Here is a 20,310-nt window from a genome sequence, read left to right on the forward strand (position 1 = left end):
TTAAAGTGACACTGTTTATCTTTCAAACCTCCTACTCAGAATAATTTTAGGATTTTTTGTAATAGTCAGGATATCATAAGACATTCAAGAATAGGTATCGCAAGTTCGTAGCATCGCTCCGGACTTTGGCTTCATCGCGGACTGGGGATGAAGGTAAAAGCTTGCATCGTAGTAAAAGCTCTCCGGCTGTTGGTCCACCGCATGCTGGGAACTTTCCGCATCCTGGCATCCTTCGAAGGATTCATTCATCAGTAGAACTAACGCCGTCAGATGGGACAGATGTGCTAGTGGCACACACAGGGAACCGAACCGAACGGAGGCTCCAAAAGGCGACATCCTCTCGACTCGTTTGGCGCCATATTTACTCGGACCAATCGGAGGCGGCTACTCCGTATTTACGTGACTGCGTGTGTGCGCCAGATAGTCCTGTTTTCGGGGTCCCCCGTTTGTTTGTGTAATTTCGCGCGCTTTTGTGTCGCCCGCTGGACGGAAGTCTTATATACCAACGGGTCGAAAAATCGGGTTCCAAAAAAAAGCAAGAAGGGATTTAAAAAGGCGTGAGATTTGCGGCCAACTGCTGGACGACTGCCAGCGGACTGAAATCTTAATTAGCCATTTAATGGCAGTTGGCAGACAACAAAGGCTGATGGTAAGCCTCACCCCCACCTCATCCATATGGCAAATATAAATCAATTATAGACCGCGCACAGATCTTGGCAGTCTGTCAGCCAGCGAAAGGTGTGTGGCATTGGAACCACCTTTCCTCGCTTTTATGAGCAACTGTACGGCTTGTTTTATGACCGTCGTTTTACTGCATGCTGGCGTTTTTACACTTCCATCAGCACTCCATTTTTCACAGTTCAGAGTCAAGTTCACGCTCGGTATACCACTCACCATTCATTAAGCTTGTCTATTTCTCCACGGGTCCTGGGCTTTAAACTTATTTAAATTATTTAAGCCCTGTTTTTCACTCGCCATCATTTGCATATTATGATTTAGCTATTGAATTTTATGGTTTTTATTATCAAATAAAACTTTGAAGAAGTGCTTGCTTTTGGGCCTTCTTGGAATTGTTATTCCACTCATTATAAATTGTCTTTTATCTTAAAAGTATTCGTCATTTTTGCGCTAGAATTCAGCCGAAAGAAAAACTTTCTGCTTCTGTTTGGTTTCTCATTACCAAAGCTTCATTTAAATTTTGAACAATTTGTTTTGGATTCGGATTGTTGGCATTTAATGACAAACAGCCATGAACTTGATCTTTCAAAAGAGTTTGCAAAATGTTCTTGGCAGCTACAAAAAGGTTCCTTCCTTGACTGTTAAGCAAACAGAGATTACTAAGAATTTTCCAGATTTCTTTGGCATGTCAACGTCAAATTGTTCAGCCAAAGCAAATTAAGTTCTTTGTTAAATTTATAAAATAGACTTGATGGACTGGAAACCATGAGAATATTTTAAGAAAGTTATCGAATTTGGCAAAAATTTTACGTTTCATGAAACAAATATAAAAGGCATTTAAAATCGAGTGAATCAAGATGATAAATAATATCCTGCACGAGCTGGACTTCCCCACTTAAAATTTGCATTAAAGAGCCATATTTCAAATTTTATTTGACCATAAAAAAAAGTACTCAAGCCAACCTAATCATCGCGTTACCATAAAATATCTTTCCATTATAACAAGTTTTTCTCCAAATGTTTTCTTTGTATGTATATAAACAGAGTTTTTAATTATTAAACACATGGATTTGACACGTTTCTTAATTGACATTCAGATAATAAAACTCAACAGAATAATAGAATAGATTGTGTTGTACGTGACATCTCTCATCAGTATGCTCTTTTCTTTTCCAATATCGTATTAAATTTCATTTTCGGTCTTTAATGTCTGTACTTTGACGTGTTTAAACTAAAACTTTTATAGTATAACCGCAGTTTAAAGCCTGCATAAAATGGTAATAAAAACAGCTTGTTCACGATGACTTACGTCTTAAAAATTTGCATTAAAGAGGAATATTTTACATTTGTTCCGACCATTAAAAAGTTTAACCAACTCCCATATTGTGCCAACATAAAACAGCTTTTAACTATTAATCGTTTTCTAGTTAAATCTTTTATTAGCATTTCCTACGCTCACTTAAGGTAGACAAGTATTCTTCCAATGTGGAGCATCATATAAAATGCAACCGACTTGTGCAATATTTCCATTTATATAGTGCTTACCGGTGCTTAAGGCACTCGAACCACTTTTTATTTCTCCATTTTTCAAGAAAAGCCCCAGCAAAAGCCGGCTAAGACATTGAAAGCGTCGATTTTCTTTCAACCTCCTTGCAGTTTGAAAAGCAGATGCGAAACGAGTGAAGCTGGGAAGTTTCTTGAAGCCGGGCTGGCTTAAATTTGTTGCCCACACATGTGCAATTAATAAACATCTTGGTTGGAAAGTTTTCCCCAGTCTAATTACAGGTAAGCCTGTTCGACCATCTTAGCAAATCCCCGGTGGATCAAAATATTGTGTACCGAGGTGGCCAAATGTGGTAGGTAAATAAAAGTGTTTACCTGTGCAGTTGAAGGGGAGAACTGATTTGTGTTTGGCAAGACAATACACGGGAAAATTCCAATAAAGTGAAGGGAAAATCAATAGAAGCCAATATAAGGAAAGTGAAAAGGAGAGCGTAGTCATTTATTTGCAAAACTCTGAGACCAGGCGAATACGATTTATCTATTTGAAGAATAATATCCGTTTATTTGTCAAAGTTGCGTCGCTTGATGAGAAACTTTTTTATTTGCCGACTCCGAAGTTGCGATTGAATTCTACTTAAGTGAAAGCCACATTTTTAATTAAAAATATTACAGTTTGGTTTACTCAACGTTTCCATCGGTCCCTGAATTTATCAATATATAGGGTATGCTGCAGCCTACCTTATACTGTTTGCAGTCCTATTCCAATTAAATGGCTTCGACACAATATAAATAAGAGCCGTTCTAAAATAAAGCATCCATTAGCACATCAATTAACTCTATGTACATATTGTACCTGGAAACCAACGCACACATAGCACGTGCCTGGTGGGGTGGACCTCAGTTATACGTTTATCACGCATACGCAGTGTTGACACATTTTATTAAATTCACTTCCATGCTGGGCCTTAAAATGTTACTGTCACAACGTAATAGGCGGCTTAGTTTTTGAGATAAATGTAATATTTATGAAGACCTAAATGTATGTGTCCCAAAAGGGCATTTATTATCTCATCTAAGAGGTTATTTCAAGAGGAAAGACAAATTAATTATTTAATATTTTCGACAATTGTAATAAAAACTGTTGATTTTTAGTGTTTGTGTTGTACACAGAATATGTGGTGGTCAATTATATATTTTTTAAAGATCAAGATCAATATATAAAAATGATATGAATTAAGATTCTGTTTATCTTATTTTACATCATTTGTTTAAAATATACTACATTTGATATTTTATATGACATGATAAAATATTAAGTTGATATGTTTGAATCCTAAGTTTGACATAAATAATATCGGCTTTTTAATAAAAGTTTTTATTGACATGAAATAAGGTAGAATTGACCCTATTTCATATCGATTTTTTTTCTGTGTAGAAATGTTTTGTAATAAAATATAAAATTAAATTTTTTCCATGAGGTAATTTTTTAAATAATGGTAATTAAACACTTAAGTAACTTTAGCCAAATATCTATTAAATTAAAAGCTTCAATGTAACTTTTAAAAGTCCATCCCAGAGCCACTCACTCACCCACTCAGTGTAAATATGTGTGCAAGTGCTTGATGTGTGAAGGGAAAATGGAAAGATCGAATCGGTTTTCCATTCATGGTAGTTGGGGAAGGGGATGGGGGCGTTTCTGACCTGACTGACAATTAGGCCAATCATGAGGAATCACTTGCCATGACAAACGCCTGGGCCACGTGCATACGTACAAATTGATGTATTGTTTTTGGGGCGTCGAGTGCCCCATCAGATGCCATCAGGGAGTTCTCCGGAGGCAGAAGAAGAGAAGTAGGATCCATGGACAGGTCCTCGGTGCAGGGCACGCAAATTCAACGGAAAATGTACGCCATCCAAATAATTTAGACAATGGCACTCGTGCGCACACGCCATGCCCAGGAAACAGGATGTCAACACACACACATTCAGAAACGCCATCATAAACACACGCACACCACTGAGAAAATACGCAGACAGACAAAGCCTGACTGAATGCAGAGAAACAGAGGCGACAATTTTAGTGCTATTTTCGGTCATCACTTGGCTTTACAGGAGGTCAGAGCCAGAAACGGAACCTATTGGGACCCCACATGGAAGCCATCACTCCGGACAGCCTCTGAACTCCTATCTCCTTCCGCCCTGCCCTCCCCATTTCCCCTTTATCGCTATCGCACTCCTATTATTTCTTATACGCTGGTGTGTATCTGCTGTCCAACATATGTTCTCACTTAGACTGCGGTCTTCTTCCTATGGCTTGTGTCCCAACAGCTGCAACTACACTTAAGGAAAAAGAGATATTAAACAAAAGGAAACAAAAAGGCAAAGAATGCGGCCACTGAGAGAAATTGTTTATTAAAACTAGAAGATTTATTCTGTAGAGTTTTAAAAAGTCTATTTCTTATCATAATACTTTAGTTTTATTTATTTTAAAACTTTAATAAGTGTATTAGTATTTATTGTATTTATTACTATAATATTTCTTTAATTTGTATGTCCTTATCCATTAATTTGTATGTCCTTTTAAAGAATTCCTTCAAAATATATAGATAGAACTTAAATAAAAATAGTTGAAAAATAAAATTGTAAAATTTCGAATAAAGGTAAATTTAATCAAGACCTTTTTAATTTCTAAGAATTTTATTCATTTTTTTTAATAATTTATTTTTTTAGATGAATTTGCTATTTTAAAGTACAAATATATTATGAAATGGTTCCTTAATTTATTTAAAGGAATTATATTTTATTTCATTTAAAATAACGACGCAGCTAACAATTAGATTCACACATAATCTTCTAATCTTTATAGCATTTTATTTCTTAGTGTGAGCCAACATTGCAATAGCAAATACAAAACACACAAACAGCAAAGCGGAAAAACTTCTATTATTTGTTTGCCACCTTGCTGAAAAGGAGGACCGACCAGGATGTTCGGTTTCGGGGGCGTAAGAGGAATTGCTCTTTCAACGTGTAATTGAGTTTTCACGCAGTACGTGCAAGAAATTTTTAAACCCGATCCAGTGAAAACTTTAGCTCATAATCAAATTTGGAGGCCCCCGAAAGTAGATGCAAAAGGATGTGTACTTTAATTTGAATAACTTTACGGCTGCAACATATTGTTGTGCGTGGGAGTCGATAAATTTCATTAGGCCAGGAAAATGGACCAACAGAAAAGTTTGCCAGACAAAAGTTCGTCTCGATTGGCAGAAATCTAATAGCTCAGCCTTAAATGGATTGTTTCTATGTGAGTGATGTGATATGGTACACAGATTAGCTGCTCTAGGAGTTTGGACTACGTTCCAACTTTCCCTAGCTATTTAGCCAGACGGCAAAACTTGCTTTGATTGATGGTGTTTCATGAGATAAGTTGGTAGTGGCAACCTGAGTGTATCAGATGGGGTTTCACAAAATTAATTTACATTTAACGAAATTAATAGAAAATCGCTTTTATCTCACTTAATAATAGGAAGCGACTGTTGAAAAATGTATGATTTTGTGATAAATATGTAAAAAATGGTTTGAAAAGTTATTTGTTGTTTAGCGACTTTTAATTGTATTAAATTGTATTTTCAGAGGATATTTTCTTTGCCCTTTTAATGGTTATTTAAGGTTTATGATGTTCCAAAAACTTAGTCCTGAATCAATTAGTTTACAGTTTACAAAATAAAATAAAATCACTTTTGTCTCACTTAAATATAGGATAATGGCCTTATAAATAAGTAACAGAAATGTATTGTCAAGTGAATTGTTGTTTACCGACTTTAAATTGGATTTCAGAATGTCCTTTCAGAGGATGTCTTTCCTTCCCCGTTAATGGTTATTTAAGGTTCATTATGTCCCACAAACTTGGTCCTAAATCAATTGTTCTGTCTTAACAGGCTTTTAAACTATCCGATAGCACCGTTCTGCCACTTGATTCCAACAGCTTTCGCTAAGTTTTTAATTAAGTTATAGCCACACTTTACATACAGCCCACAAAGGAGAACCAATTTGTGCTAAGCTCAGATTTTAACTGGAAATTTATCGTCAGCAAATTGCAATGGCAAATCGCAGAGCTCATTTGGCCAAATCCGCCCTGTTGCACGGGTGGGTCTCATCGAAAAAGGCCCCGAGCACAGTAAATGGAGCGGACTAACTAGAGAAATGCATCAGGCATCGGGCATAAACCAACCGCACAGCCTTTACATTTAACCCCCTGTGCGAATCCCTGTGCATGCAATTTCCAAATTGCTTTCTCTAAGCTGGGAAACAATTTATGTGTATGTGTGTAAATTGGCCTGCCCCTCCCACTAGCACACAATTGCACACAGTTAAACCACCCACCGCCCCCCATATTCACCTTTGGCTGGCAAAGCTTCTTACACTAATTACACAAATTGAACACAATTTATTGTTGCCATGGGAGCAAAACGCTCGATGGTTACTCCTGCTGTTGCCGTCGGCGACACGCTCCAAGTGGCAGCAATTTGGTTAATATTAAATAAGTACTTGCATATTAATTATATGCATAATTACACGACCAGACGAGGCGAGCTCTCCTGTTTGGGTGTTTGCTGTAATTAAAACATGCTGACGTTGCGTATACGTAACGTGACTAGCGGCTAAGCTAGCGTGTTCCCAGAAATGAATTCCATTAAAGCCGAAACAAAGGAAACGGATTTATTTTGCATATTTCAATGGCTTTAGACTTGGTTTTAATTACAAATTAGGTTTTTCGTCGCTGTGGGAAAATGTCAATTAGAAATGTCTGTTTAAAAATTTATTAATTTTGTTTTAGCTTGTTTAAAAATGTTTTTTTTTAAATCCTTGAGGTTTGTTTTATGGTTTAGTATATTTAGAATATTCCACAATTGTTTATTTTAAGGTTTAAAATATTTATTTGTATTTATTCACTTTTCGTAAGTCCTAAAAAAATATGAATCTTTCTTTGCCACACATTTGGCTCACTTAGGCTTATGCCAAACCCAGAACACTTTGCGACTTATTTCCATATCCTGTTTCCCTATGCCGTCGGCATGTGAGACTTCTGATTTCTGTTTCATACCCAAGTTGATTATATGCTTCTGACAGAGTCATTAACAATTTGTTGGTCTGGATTTACTCAGATTTTATTTGCATTCCTTTCTGCTTCTCTCTTCTCCATCAGTTGTTTTCCCGGAAGCATCCGAAGAAGCAGCAAAAGGAGGAACTTTAGCACAGCCAAAAGCCGATCAGCAGACCATCCAGCTTTGAGTGTTTTATGGTCCCGAAGTGGCAGCTACAGTCCCTAACAACTAACTAACAAGAACAACATCGGCTTAGGGCAGCAGGAAGTATCAACACGAGCCAAGGAAACAAAGCAATCTATAAAGATGGCCGGCGGGGGCAGGACAGCCGGCAAATACGGTTATTCGGACAACAATTATTACAGTGGTGAGTAGATAAAGATAGTGCGGATAGTGACGAAGAAATCCTGATAAGAATTTGACATTAATAAGGGCTTTGTGTCGGTCATATTTAATACTTATTTTATTGTTAGATCCTTATAACATTTTCCTTTACTTATTTATGGTTTGCATTTTTAATTTCAAAATATATGATTTAGTGATACACAGAAAACAAATTCGATATGAATAATGTTTATTTCTAATTAATTTCATATCAATAAAAATCCGATATGATTAATGCCAAATGATTATATGATATATTTATCAACTTGATATTTTATCATTTTGTAAAAGTTCTGAAAATACTTTTATAATTTAGTATGTTTGAAAAAAATATTGTTAAATAAGATAAACATAATCTTTATTCATATCAAAATGATTCGAATAACTTGATCTTAAAAAATATTAAATTAACTTGCACATATTATTCTGATCTTTTGTCAATTTTTTTTCTGTGTACTGTTTTTATTTTATCCATAAAGTCAAAGATCTACTGCTATTTTAATGGCCATCAAAAAACAAATAAGGTCGTGTAAACGTTATATTAGTTTTATTTTATTTCTGCCAAAAAAAGAACTGAATAAATAAAGATTAGAAAGGAAGGACATTAAGGTCCTTTCTCAATAAATAAATTACAAGACCCTGCCTATAACCAGCGGGCCTTGAAATTCCCTTGAATAATAAATACATTGCTGAAAAGCTTTAAATAATGCACGATATTTTTTCGGAAAGCTATTATTGTTAATATTTTTTGATAAATAATTCATTACTTCCATTCACCTGTCAGCGTGTCTGGCAGAGCTCCGAAACAAGCAGAAGTAAATGTCCAAATAATAAAAAATTATGTTTATTGAAATCTGTCATTATTATTGGTGTATGAATAAATGACAAGCCTCATTGTTGTTTCAACCCCCAAACCCACTGTACAGCATTCCATACCCAGCAGGCATTTCGGGATGGTTGAATGGGTGGATGGGTGGGTGGCTCGTTGTCCGCACTGTCGCCCATTTGGCGGGCTTATGTTGTGGCCCCCCCGACGGCATCGTCGTCGTCGTCCTGACGTCCTGCTGATGAAGTCCTGCCGCATGCCTCACCGTAATCAGTGTTGAAAAGCGTGTTTTTATTCGTGTCTTGATTACGTATGTATATTCCGCTTGTCAGGGTTTTTATTACATTTATTTCGGTGCGTTTCTTATACACATGAGTACTTACCGACTCGCATCGGAATTTTCCCTGAGCTTGTACATTATTTGTTTATGCGTGTGTCGGCTGGGGATTTGAGCGCTATAAATGGTTCCTCGGGTGCTCGGCATACAATACATATCATTTACGCATGGAACGCAATATAATTCAGTTCAGCTCAGAGTAATGATGTTTGGCTTGATTTTATATTGCCATATGAAGCGCTCTGCGAATGTGAATGAGTTCAGGTGAAGGACCAGCCGAAGGACATCTTGCTGTGTTTGCATAAAGTTTTTGTTTTCTCCTAAGTGAGTTGGAACTCCCCACCCGTAGGCTAGATTTCCGCCCCATCCCAAGTTATCAATTTGGCCATCGAGAAGGCTTTTGTACTTTTAAACAAGTTTCACGTACAGTTTTTATTGCCACAAATTGTGCGTTATGTATTTATTGGTCATTAAAACAAAAACTGAACATGTCTGGTATAAAAAGAGCAACAACTGTGCATTGTCATCTAAAACTAAAATGGGAAAATATAAATTAAATTGGGAAAATTCGGAAAATTGAAAGCGATTAATGTACTTACATTTTGCAAGGCTTCGGCATTCATGTCAACAATTTTGCTGCCAAAGCGAAAACACCATTCTTTTAACTTAAAGGGTACGAATATTTTGATTTGACAGGAAAATTATTGGGAATATCGGAAATTTCACAAATGTATTTTCCATTCTGATAATTTTGTTAGCATTCTATTCTGGTTGTTGTAATACTTTTGAGGATATGGATAAACCTTTGCGGAAAAGTTCTGAAAATTAGTTAGACAAATATATAACTCTGTCAAATTTAAAAATGTTCTGTGGAATAAATCAAATCTCAGTATTACATTCCATTTTTTCCATTTCTATTTTTTTATTGAGCCCATTTGGGGAAATCGGTGGTAGCTGGATAGATCACCATTGTCCACACGGTTCCAGTGAATAGCAGACAGAAGAAGGACCAAAATGTTGGCAAAATACCGGCAATAGCCATGTACTTGGTCTTCAATCCCGTATAGCCGGAGATAATTGCATTGGGTGGAGTGCTCACGGGCAGATGAAAGGCCAAGCTGCAGGCCAGAGCAGAGGGAAATGTCAATACAATGGGATGCACTTTGATGGCTATGGCCTAATAATATTAAAAATTTTATTAATAATAAAATTACAAAAATATATGAGATCAATAAAATTTTTACCATTTCCGAAAATATCGGAATCAGAATGTTGCAGATGGCCACGTTAGAAGCGAAGGCTGTACAAAATAGGGAAATGGCAATGCACATGGCCACAACCAGGACATAGTGCATACTTCCCGCGAATGCCAAGGACTGGCCCAGCATTTTGGCCATTCCGCTTACCCGACTGCCCTCGGCCAAAGCAAATCCTCCGCCTGTGAAAGAATTAATACTTAAAATATATTACTTCTTAATAAAAATAAAATATAATTTATGTGTTTACAGAGAAAAAAAGATCAAAAATAGTCATCAATCGGATATTTTTTTATTTTTGGTCAATTTTGGTCCGTTCTGTGTTCATATCAAAATGATATTTCCGAATATATGATTTTGTACCATATTAATATGAAATATTACCATTTACCAATTTTTTCATATTAATATGAAACAATATATATTTCATATTTTTTTGTTTTTTCTCTGTGTAATTATGAATGTTCTATTAACAGATATAGAATAGATATAGAATATACATTTATTTCATAGATATAAGTCTAGTGAAATCTAATTGATAGAAATAATCCTTATGAGCACTTACTTACCCAGCAAAAAGCACAAGCCAAAGGGCGTATACTTGTGGCAGTAGACCCACGAAAGGCAGGCATCCAGCGTTTGTCCCGGGAAAGGAGCCTTTCCGCAGCAGTACTTGAAGAAAGTATACTGAGTGGGCAGGGCGAAGAGCAAAAGGACAGCGAAAAATACCGGTGGCCCACTTCCTATGGGTCTATGGAAAGATCAATAAAAAATACGAGTAACTCGATACAACCGAAAGGTGTAAAAGAAACTCACTGAGCGTTCAAAAAGTCAGCCCATCCGGGAAAGAAGCCTGGCTTTCGAGTGAACAGTAGGAAAATCATGAGGATAAAGATCAGTCCCACTTGAATTTCATGGCAGCTCATCGATCCCAACTCCTTCTTGCGCTCCTTGATCACGGCCTTGACCACGTCCTTGCTCTCGGCGCCCTTCTTCACCTCCTGACCAACCTTGCTTTTGGGTCGAAAGAGACCCATGTGGGTGATTTGCAGCGATAAGAAGGTGAGAATTATTAGCACGACCACCACAAATGGAATGGCGTAGGCCATGAAGATGGGAAAGTCGATCTTCTCCTCGGAATTCGGAAAGCGCCTATGGGTTTTTTGATAAGATATATGACATCAGAACAATCGGAAATCCTTACGTATCGTATAGGCCCTTGTAGGTTAGATTTGTGCCAGTTCCGATCAGAGTCCCACATCCGCCGATTGACGAGGCATATGCGATTCCAAAATAGAAGGCCATCGATATGGTGGATGGATGCGGTGGGCTAAAAGTTAAAATGGTTTCGGCGTAAGATTTCGATTTCCCATCTCCCAGCATATTTCACTTACTCGCCCTCCTCCACTGGCTCCTCTTCCTGTGTCTTGTAAATGGCAAAAATATTTTGCTAAAAGTAAAGAACAGGTAAAAATGCGTATCAAGGAAGATAAAAATCCGGCTCGAAGGACCAACAAATATTTTGAAAGTAACTATTATAAGTGATTTAAGTTCGTGGCCAATTTTATATCACATTTAAAAATAAAGAAACATTTCTTACCGCTTCCATTTCGTTGAGAACGGCCTTAACTATGGGACACATCATGGCCGTGGCCGCCGAATTCGAGATCCAAAGCGATATGAAGCAAGTCACCATGACCAAACCGAAGTGCAAGCTGTCGAAAGGGGCCCTTATTATTTTTGAAAGGGCTTTTGGACAAAAACTTACCGCCTTGGACTACAGCCCACTACCAAAATGGTGGTGAGTGCGATGCGCTGATGGAGATTACTATATTCGATGGCCAGAGCGATCAGCAAACCGCCAAGGAACATAACCACGGTATCGCTGAAGTAAAAACTGCATACCTTATCCGAGGGCTAGAATATGTCAGAAATTAGTTGTAGTGCCAAATAATTAAGTGTACATACCAAAATCCCAAAAAGAGGCAAGAAAACGATCGGAAACAGAGCTGTCAAATACAGGGGAATGGCCTCCGTTATCCAAAAGAGCGCCATATTGGCCACCAAGTACATGCAAACCCATGGCTGCAGGTAGGAAAATTATTAGATTATCCACTGTGGAATGTGGTCTATCCAACTTACCAACAAGCCCGTCATTAATCCATGAACCAAGAGCGGCAATGTGACGAGAGGTATGATGATGGTCGCCTTGCCCCTCCAATGGAAACCGCAACAGCGCTTCATGGCCCTGCCACCTCCCAATCTATCCTCAGCACTGCAAGAGGGGATATAAAGTGAATTGGTTATTTAACATACCTTTTTTTTTTACTTACTCGGCCATTTTGTTTGTCCTTTAACTCATTTGTAAAATAAATGCTGTATTCAAAAGAACAATTTTTCCAAGGCTCACTCTTTGGCTGAAAATAAGTTTTGAATCAATCAATATGATCATCGTCCTTGCCTTTTAACCACGACTATACAGTGACTAAAAAATAACACAACACATAATATTTCTTCTCATAAAAAAAGAGTGATTATATTTACGCAAAACTTTTGTAAGATTCTTCGTATTTTATATTAAAGCAGCCTTATTTTGCATTTTACATTAATTAATACAATACATATTTTATATTCTTTAAAAAAGAAGAATTGGTTCCATTGTTAAATATTAGTCTGATTCTTGATATCCTTAGCCCAATCTGGAAAGCTACCGGCTTTCGGGAATATTACCATTCCCCATGTGTTCGTGTTCAAAATGGTCAGGAGAAATCCAATAATGGTGGGCAGTACGCCGCAACAGGCCTAGAAAATGTTTTCTTAAAAAAAGGGGGTCTTAATTATGTGGAAGGGATAAACTTACAATGTATTTGGTCTTAATGTGGGCATATTGGGCTACAATGGCATTTGGAGGCGTGCTGACTGGCAAAAAGTAGCACATACTGATTGCCAAACAAGATGGCAGAGTCAGGATCAAAGGATGGATTTCGAGAACGAGGGCCTAAGGAAACAGATCAATATTATTTGTTATACCCTTGAGAAGGTATTATAATTTAATTTAGACATTTTAGTAAATAAAAAATATAAAAAAAATAAATAAATATATATTTCTTACCATTTCGCATAAAATTGGTAGAACAATGTTTGCTACGACCACGTTTGAGTTGAAGATCGAGAAAAACATGGACAGAAGGATCGTGATTATCTGCACCACAAGACTAGGCAGTCCGATGAGGATTTGCATGGCCCGTGCTATCATTATATTAACACCAGTTCTTTGACTGGCCTCGGCCAAGGCGAAGCCCCCACCTGAAATTAAGTTTGGAGAAATAATATAATATCGAAGATAGTTTAAACCTTAGAAACCCTACCCAGTAGGAGCAATAGACCCCAGGCTATGTTGTCATGAACAAATCGCCAGGATAATAAAGCATCTAATGCCTGGCCGGGAAAAGGAGCTGTGATTTAAGTTATAAAAAGGAATTAAATTTTCATTAGGTTTTAAGTCACTCACGCTTGCCGCAGCAGTACTTGAAAAACACATATTGAGTGGGCAACGAAAACATTAGAAGAATTATGAAGATCATCGCAGCTGAACTTCGAGCTTGCCTAAAAAGTGTGAATCAAATTTGGTTTATAGAGGTCTATTTATAACTCTGTTAACTCAAACTCACACAGCGTTAAACAGATCGCTCCAACCGGGAAAGAAACCCGGTCTATGGGTGATTAGGAGTAGGATCATAATCGCAAATAATACGGAAATTTGGATCTCGTGACAGCTCATTGGACCCAAATCTTTATGACGCTGTCGCAGAACTTCCTCCAACAATTTCCGGTTTATATTGGCCTCCTTAATGAGCCGCCCGGTTTTACTTTTGGGTCGAAACAAACCCAAGTTGGTTATCATTAGAGCGATTATAACGAGCGTTATATTGCACACAACCATTATGGGGATCGAGTAGAACATGAAGTTGGCAAATGTGATCTCCTCCGTGGAAGTGGGAAATCGCCTGGGTAAGAAAATCAATTTGAATTTTTGTCTTAAGCTAGATTCACTATCTTACTGATCATAAATTCCCTTAAAAACCAGATTTGTTCCCGTGCCAATCAGAGTTCCCAGTCCGCCAATTGTGGAGGCGTATGCCACGCCCACGTAAAAGGCAATCGAAACCTTGGACGGATGAGGTGGGCTGCAGGTGTTTTAGAGAAGGAAAAAACCATATATTATAAAAATCACTATTACTTACTCTCCCTCCTCCACCGGCTCTTCCTCTTGCGTCATATATACCGGAAATATATTGTTCTGAAAATAATATGGTAACCCCAGAAAAATGGGTATTACAAATTCGAAATACTTACGACATCCATTTCATTGATGATCGCCTTGACTATGGGACACATCATGGCCGTTCCTGCCGAGTTCGATATCCACAGACCCATGAACACGCTTACACTTATCAATCCCACCAATAAACTGGAAAAAGAAATCCCTAACTCTATTTGAAAAATAACTTAAGGAATTAAACTTACCGTCTTGGACTTCCACCGACAATTCGGATAACTCTCAGGGCAATTCTGGTGTGGAGATTGCAGTACTCTATTCCCAAGGCCACAATAAGTCCGCCCAAGAACATGACAATCGTGTCGGTGAAGTACATTCTACACACATCTGCGGAATCCTAAAAATGTAATTTTAATGTAAAATATAATTTTTAGTTTTGATTAAAGAGATTTCTATATTATTGGATAAACTTTAGAAGACCAAGGTATACTCACCAAAAGACCAAATAGTGGACAAAAGACAATGGGCAACAATGCAGTTATGTAGATGGGTAATGATTCGGTCACCCACAGCAGAGCCATTGTGACTATGATGTACAAACACTTGTACTCCTAGAAGATCAGGTGGTTTTTAGTAGACTACAAATGGATTAAAAACACTTACATTCATGTCGTTCTTGAAGCCAAGAATAAGGAGCGGAGATGTGATTATGGGTATCATTATAGTGATCTTTCCTCGCCAGTGATATTTACAGCAGGGGCCAACTGCAAACTTCCTAGGAGAATCGTAGAATGTCAATTCCATGGGTTACTTTCCAATATCAACCAATCTCACCTTGGTTCCTCTGGCTCTGCCATCTTCTTTGGTCTTCAGGCCCCCAAATGAGATTATTAGCCCAACATCTGAGTCTTTTGTGTACTATGTGTATTAAGTGTGCGATAAAATAAAACATAAATAATCGGATCTAAGTATCAGGGAGTACTAAGTTATTCAAGCATATTCCAGGAAAATATCATCGCTGCTCCTTTGGTGTCCTCTTAGTTAAGGTTCGCCGGCAATCAGCGGCACTTCAGAAAGGGAAATTTAAATCTGAACGCACTTTGATGTCATCTAATTGATAATTTCCTCTCGCACCCCCACAGTTGTACAATCAGAGGAGGTCAAAACTGGAATTAAAGAAAGCCACATAGAGAAAATAAGGATATTAAGGACAAAATTCAACTGAAGTCTCTCATTTTCAAACAAAATCCAGGCAATTTTCTATTCCATTTTGTTTGTCAAAGCAATTAGTGTCCCAGAAAACGCTTTTAAATTCTATTCTACTCGATTCTCTATTGATTTTCAAATCAATTGTGTTTGTCAACACATTGAATGCTTTTTGCTAGTTTTTCTTCATTTTCTAAAGAGAACACATTTAGCAGTATCTAAAACAGTTCGCATTCTAGTCATGCTCTGCTGGTAATTTATTCGAAACTTAGAGGTCAAAAAATCTTTGGCTCAAAAATAATTATTAAATGTAAATTATACAACATTACTCTTAATAATGAAATCAGTGTCTAATCTTATGGTCCTAGTAAATTTTTAATAATTTTTAAGTGTATGCAATATAAAGATTTTAGTTCAAAGTTTGCCATTATATTTGTGGAACTTTTTTCCTGTGTAGCATTAAATATTTACTTCAAGCGGTCGCGTCCTTGTCGGAGTGTTCGAGAAGTCCTGCTTCAATCTGGCCCAAATGAAATTCCTTAATGTTGGCCCAATCCTTGTGGCCACAAAACATTTCGAAAGATGTCAGAGACAGGACAAACAGGACGCACACACACGCACTCGTGGAGGGTATTACATAATGCTAGATGAATGTGAGACCCAAACTTTCCTCCACGCTTTTATATTTTTTTTCTATAGTATTCTGTCTATTCACATAATCTGTCAAATGACTTTATTGACTGGATTTTCGGTCGGGAAGAGAACAATAAATGAAATTTAATACATACATATCGGCTGGCAGCAGGACATGTGTCCTTCGCCGGAGCCCCGAAAGCGGTTAGGCTCATCCAGTCGTGAACCTTAATAATTTACGCTCAGTTTAGCCCAGTTTTGTGCCCATGGGCCACGCCACCATTTTCCATTTCGTATTTCAATTTGCGGCTGAAGATGAGGCGTTCGTCTCCTGCATTCGCTTTGCATATTTCACGCTATCATAACTTACATTTTGACAGCCCGAACTGTGTGAATTATTGTTTGATATGCCAAACTTTTGTTGCGCTTTTGATGTTTTAAGCAACCGCAAATTCGTGGTCTTCAAATGAAACTTATAAATGCCCGAAGAATCCCAAAGAAGTGTGTACATGGCAAAGGCCACAAAACTTTGACCGCACTTGAATGTCACTTGAAACTTTTGCAGAATAGCCAAAGTGGCTAATGATACAATTGTCGGTTGAAAGTTCTCCTTAATTGGTATAATATGGCACTAAAACTCTTGCCAAATCCTATTAGCCATGGCCTTTTAAAGAGACGGGTCATTTTACATCAGCTAATTGAAGCAGATTTCGGTTCATTTAGAAGTAATAACACCTTTCATTGAAGATATATTTTAAATAGAATTTAACTGAAATTCATCCCCAGGTTTTGTGAACAGAAAAAGTTTTGTGAAAATTAAAATAAAATTGTTGTTTATGTTGTTATGTGAGCAACTAATTCTGGCATCTGGATGAAAATATGGGTCCCATATGTATGAAGCACTTTTATGCCGAAAGCCAAGAGAAATTCTTGTGTGCAAAACTAATTAACAATGGGGTCAACCGAAATGTGAACACCTCGCCTTTAAAGACGAGAAAATTACCCAAAAATCCTAGTTTAGAATCACCAACATGAAATAACAGAAAACATTAAGATAAGAAATGTTTTGGTAAAATTTTCAAGTAGTTTCGTTATTTGTTAGGATAAAGATGAGAAAATTTAAGATTTTAAAGATGAGAAAATTACCAACAGAAAGCAAAAGGATACACATATAAAATATTAAGATACGAAATCTCTTAGTGAAATATAGTAGTTTTGCATCTAAATATCTTGTGTTCATATGTTATGGGAATACATATCTCCCATAGGTCGTATTTTATCTTCCACCATTTTCCAAAACACTTTCTGCATCCTTTTGGATAAAGATGATACAATTTTAGATTTTAAAGATGAGAAAACAACCAACAGAAAACAAAAGAAAACACACATGATATATTAGATATGAAATTTCTTAGCCAAATATTTAAAGTAGTTTTGCATCTAAGTATCTTATATTCATATGTTTTGGGAATAGAAATCTCCCATAAATCGTATTTTATCTTCCGCCATTTTGCTGAACATTTTGCTGCATCCATTTGGATTTTATGGCCTGCACGGCAGGTAAGGCTTTTGGCCAAGGGAAAACAATCGAAATGATTGCCTATTTATCCGGGGGCCTAGTGACCGTGAACTGTGAGCCACGAAGAGCACTCAACGCCTCGATGCCGACAATCAAACACATTTAGCGCTCAAACCCTTATATGCATATGTACTACACACCAAACACCACATATAATATGTATTACACAGGAAAAGGAGATTTATGGTGAACCTTAGCTTTGGGACATGGGCCATTGGGCTTTGAGCCCTCGTAATGCGAGCCGTCTAATTAACAAATCTGTGACGGCGTCGCTTTGGCTGCCTGTAAACAGGATTTTAATTTGTTTGATGTGTGACGAGGAGCGAGCGCTAAAGGCGAGTTGTGAATGCTCGGCATCGATTATGTGTTAAATTACCCATAAAGCAAACATCTGGCCCAAATGGACCCGAACAATGAGAGCCTATTTGCAAAAAGGCGGCTGTGTGGAAATGGCTTTGGTTATGCCAAATTGAAATTATACCGACCGCGTTTAAATCGAATGATTTAAATTTGCAAATGCCGCATTTGCATATAATTAAAGTCAAACCCCTAACCGCATTTCATCCTTTTTTAACGAATTAAGCATGAATTGAGATTTAATTTGGCGGGATGGAAATTTATATGACCATAAAATAAAGCATTAAAAAATGCTTTATTTCATACAAAATTAATCCGAATTTGTGGTTTTTTTAAAGAAATAATATGAAAACTACAGAAAACATAAATTAACAATTTAAAAAATTAAATCATCAAATGTCTCTTGAATTAAATAAAACAAAAGTGCAAAATCTTTTTTCGTTAAATTTAAGCAGCTTTCATTTTACACAGAAAAAAGTTGTCAAAAAATAAGTTCGATATGTGCAGGTCTATTGAATATTTTTCAATTTATTTTATATTCGTCTAATTTTAAATTATATGTTCGAAAAATTATTAAATTGTACCTATTTTTTAAATAAATTATGAAATAACTGATATGATAAAATATGTTGATATATGTATGTATATATCACATTTTTTACTGTGTATAATTTGTACTTATCTTTTTTTGCCAAATCGTGAAGTCAAAATTTTTTTCTATAATTCAATCGTTAGTAAATCAAGCTTAAAAGTTAATCCCAGTCATGCTTTTTACAATACTGTTGGCCGATAATTGCGTTAATAATGCAAGGCCATATGTGGGGAGATCGTAAAATGTTGGAACATCTGCTGCTGTAAAAATTCGAATTGCAAATCCAATTTTCATATTATTTTTGTTTATTACGAGTTTTTATGTCTCCTTTTTCTGTGTGTGCGTGGGTTGTCATCCAGATTGCTTCTGGCATATGGCCATCGTTTATTCTTTACAACAGTGCATTTGTCATGGTCCGGCTAAATTTGTTTTTGTTTTCCGTATTGTTTGAATATGCATGGGTACTGAGCCCTTAAAAAAATCCCTATCCCAGATGTGTGGATTGTGGATTGGCAAACAACAGGGAGTCACCTTTTTTGTGGGTGGCACACCCACATTTCAACCACCTGACAAGAATAATTGCCTGTAATTTGTTAGCGAGGCCTCTAAATCTTGTTTCTTTCCCTCTGCTTTCTATTTTTTTTCAGGTCACTCGTACAAGAGCATCAACGATGAGATTATACTGGTCAGCATCATAATGGGGATTACCATACTGGTGCTCATCACCATCGCCCTGTGCTACATTGCGTATGAGAAATGCCAGAAGAAGCGGGAATATTATATCAACGCCTAAGGGATTTCGGTATCGAAGGATGAATGGGGCGACTTTCTTTCCTTTTGTCCTGCGTTTGTTTTCCTTTGCAGCGGTGCAGGCAGTGCAAGGCTAAATGTCAACACGGTCTGCGACAATGTTGACGTTGACGATTTAGTTGGCCAACAAAAATAACCCAGAGTGGCCTCCCCTTTTTTCCAACCCCACATACCACCCAACCCAACCAAAATCCCCCCCAGACACGTACACAAATCGGAAAGCAGTGGAATTTGTGCTGTTTAAACGTTGCCGCCATTCTCTGTTGGTTTTTTGCCACAGTTGCAGTTTTCTCAAGTGTCAGGAAGCATGGCTCTATTGTTTGGCCACTGTGCACAGTGGGTTCCTACCCTGGCACTTGACATTTGTCCAGCCAATTAGGCGTTTGTATTTTGCCATTTCGTATTTTTCTTACACCCCGGTCGTTAGAAAAAATAATCAACACAAGGAGGCTAAAGGATATGAAAGCGTAGAGAGCCTTTTAAATTTTTCACTATTCGCTCCAGACAATTTCAACTTTTTAAGACTTTCATAAATTCGAGTTTTTATGCCGCACCCTGGCATTTCAATTTAAAATGCAATTCACTCGAATTCCACCATGCAGCAGCCACCTTTTGTTTGTCAAACCGAGGAGGAATAATAAAAAAGAGCCAACCGAAACCTCACACCACGGAATAATGGCAGCGAAGGAAATATAAACGATACTTCTGCAAGTGCGCTGTGTCGATATTGTTGCCCCCAAACTGAAATGCTGGAAACATTGTGCATAT

At 37.2% G+C, this 20,310-nt stretch overlaps 3 protein-coding genes across 5 annotated transcripts; 1 reads left to right on the plus strand and 2 right to left on the minus strand.

Annotated features, from left to right (window-relative positions):
• Positions 1-444: 444 nt before the first annotated feature.
• On the plus strand, positions 445-19,969 carry LOC108056847 (uncharacterized). Its single transcript, XM_017140866.3, has 3 exons — positions 445-649; positions 7,385-7,650; positions 19,380-19,969. Exons 2-3 carry the CDS (start codon positions 7,590-7,592, stop codon positions 19,523-19,525), a joined length of 207 nt encoding a protein of 68 aa, XP_016996355.1. The 5' UTR covers positions 445-649; positions 7,385-7,589; the 3' UTR covers positions 19,526-19,969.
• Positions 9,255-12,571, minus strand: LOC108056846 (protein I'm not dead yet 2). 2 transcript variants are annotated; one of them, XM_070216901.1, is made up of 13 exons: positions 12,420-12,571; positions 12,229-12,361; positions 12,055-12,171; positions 11,855-11,991; positions 11,687-11,801; positions 11,481-11,536; positions 11,291-11,416; positions 10,903-11,238; positions 10,656-10,837; positions 10,075-10,268; positions 9,727-10,007; positions 9,430-9,648; positions 9,255-9,363 (listed from the first exon to the last, which is right to left on the minus strand). In XM_070216901.1, exons 1-11 carry the CDS (start codon positions 12,425-12,427, stop codon positions 9,753-9,755), a joined length of 1,659 nt encoding a protein of 552 aa, XP_070073002.1. In that variant the 5' UTR covers positions 12,428-12,571; the 3' UTR covers positions 9,255-9,363; positions 9,430-9,648; positions 9,727-9,752. The 2 variants fall into 2 exon arrangements, with proteins under 2 accessions (XP_070073002.1, XP_016996354.2); XM_017140865.3 differs by having other exon boundaries at positions 11,855-12,003.
• Indy-2 (I'm not dead yet 2) lies at positions 12,638-15,355 on the minus strand. Of its 2 annotated transcripts, none has more exons than XM_070216899.1 (13): positions 15,200-15,355; positions 15,029-15,140; positions 14,860-14,976; positions 14,614-14,762; positions 14,443-14,557; positions 14,331-14,386; positions 14,148-14,273; positions 13,758-14,093; positions 13,598-13,692; positions 13,455-13,541; positions 13,199-13,392; positions 12,947-13,084; positions 12,638-12,888 (listed from the first exon to the last, which is right to left on the minus strand). In XM_070216899.1, exons 1-13 carry the CDS (start codon positions 15,220-15,222, stop codon positions 12,748-12,750), a joined length of 1,689 nt encoding a protein of 562 aa, XP_070073000.1. In that variant the 5' UTR covers positions 15,223-15,355; the 3' UTR covers positions 12,638-12,747. The 2 variants fall into 2 exon arrangements, with proteins under 2 accessions (XP_070073000.1, XP_070073001.1); XM_070216900.1 differs by having other exon boundaries at positions 15,029-15,136; positions 15,200-15,348.
• Positions 19,970-20,310: the final 341 nt, after the last annotated feature.

This window comes from Drosophila takahashii, chromosome 3R (genome assembly GCF_030179915.1).
Source record: "Drosophila takahashii strain IR98-3 E-12201 chromosome 3R, DtakHiC1v2, whole genome shotgun sequence".
Lineage (NCBI taxonomy): Eukaryota > Metazoa > Arthropoda > Insecta > Diptera > Drosophilidae > Drosophila > Drosophila takahashii.

Excerpts from the sequence above, each read along its gene's own strand:
- LOC108056847 (XM_017140866.3), top strand. The coding sequence starts at position 7,590 with ATGGCCGGCGGGGGCAGGACAGCCGGCAAATACGGTTATTCGGACAAC. Across the intron at positions 7,651-19,379 it reads GGACAACAATTATTACAGTG|GTCACTCGTACAAGAGCATC; the intron begins GTGAGTAGATAA and ends ATTTTTTTTCAG.
- LOC108056846 (XM_017140865.3), bottom strand. Across the intron at positions 11,537-11,686 it reads TTCTCAACGAAATGGAAGCG|CAAAATATTTTTGCCATTTA; the intron begins GTAAGAAATGTT and ends CTTTACTTTTAG. Across the intron at positions 10,838-10,902 it reads GCTGACTTTTTGAACGCTCA|ACCCATAGGAAGTGGGCCAC; the intron begins GTGAGTTTCTTT and ends ATCTTTCCATAG.
- Indy-2 (XM_070216899.1), bottom strand. The coding sequence starts at position 15,222 with ATGGCAGAGCCAGAGGAACCAAG. Across the intron at positions 14,977-15,028 it reads GCTTCAAGAACGACATGAAT|GAGTACAAGTGTTTGTACAT; the intron begins GTAAGTGTTTTT and ends CTGATCTTCTAG. Across the intron at positions 13,693-13,757 it reads AGCGATCTGTTTAACGCTGT|GCAAGCTCGAAGTTCAGCTG; the intron begins GTGAGTTTGAGT and ends CACACTTTTTAG.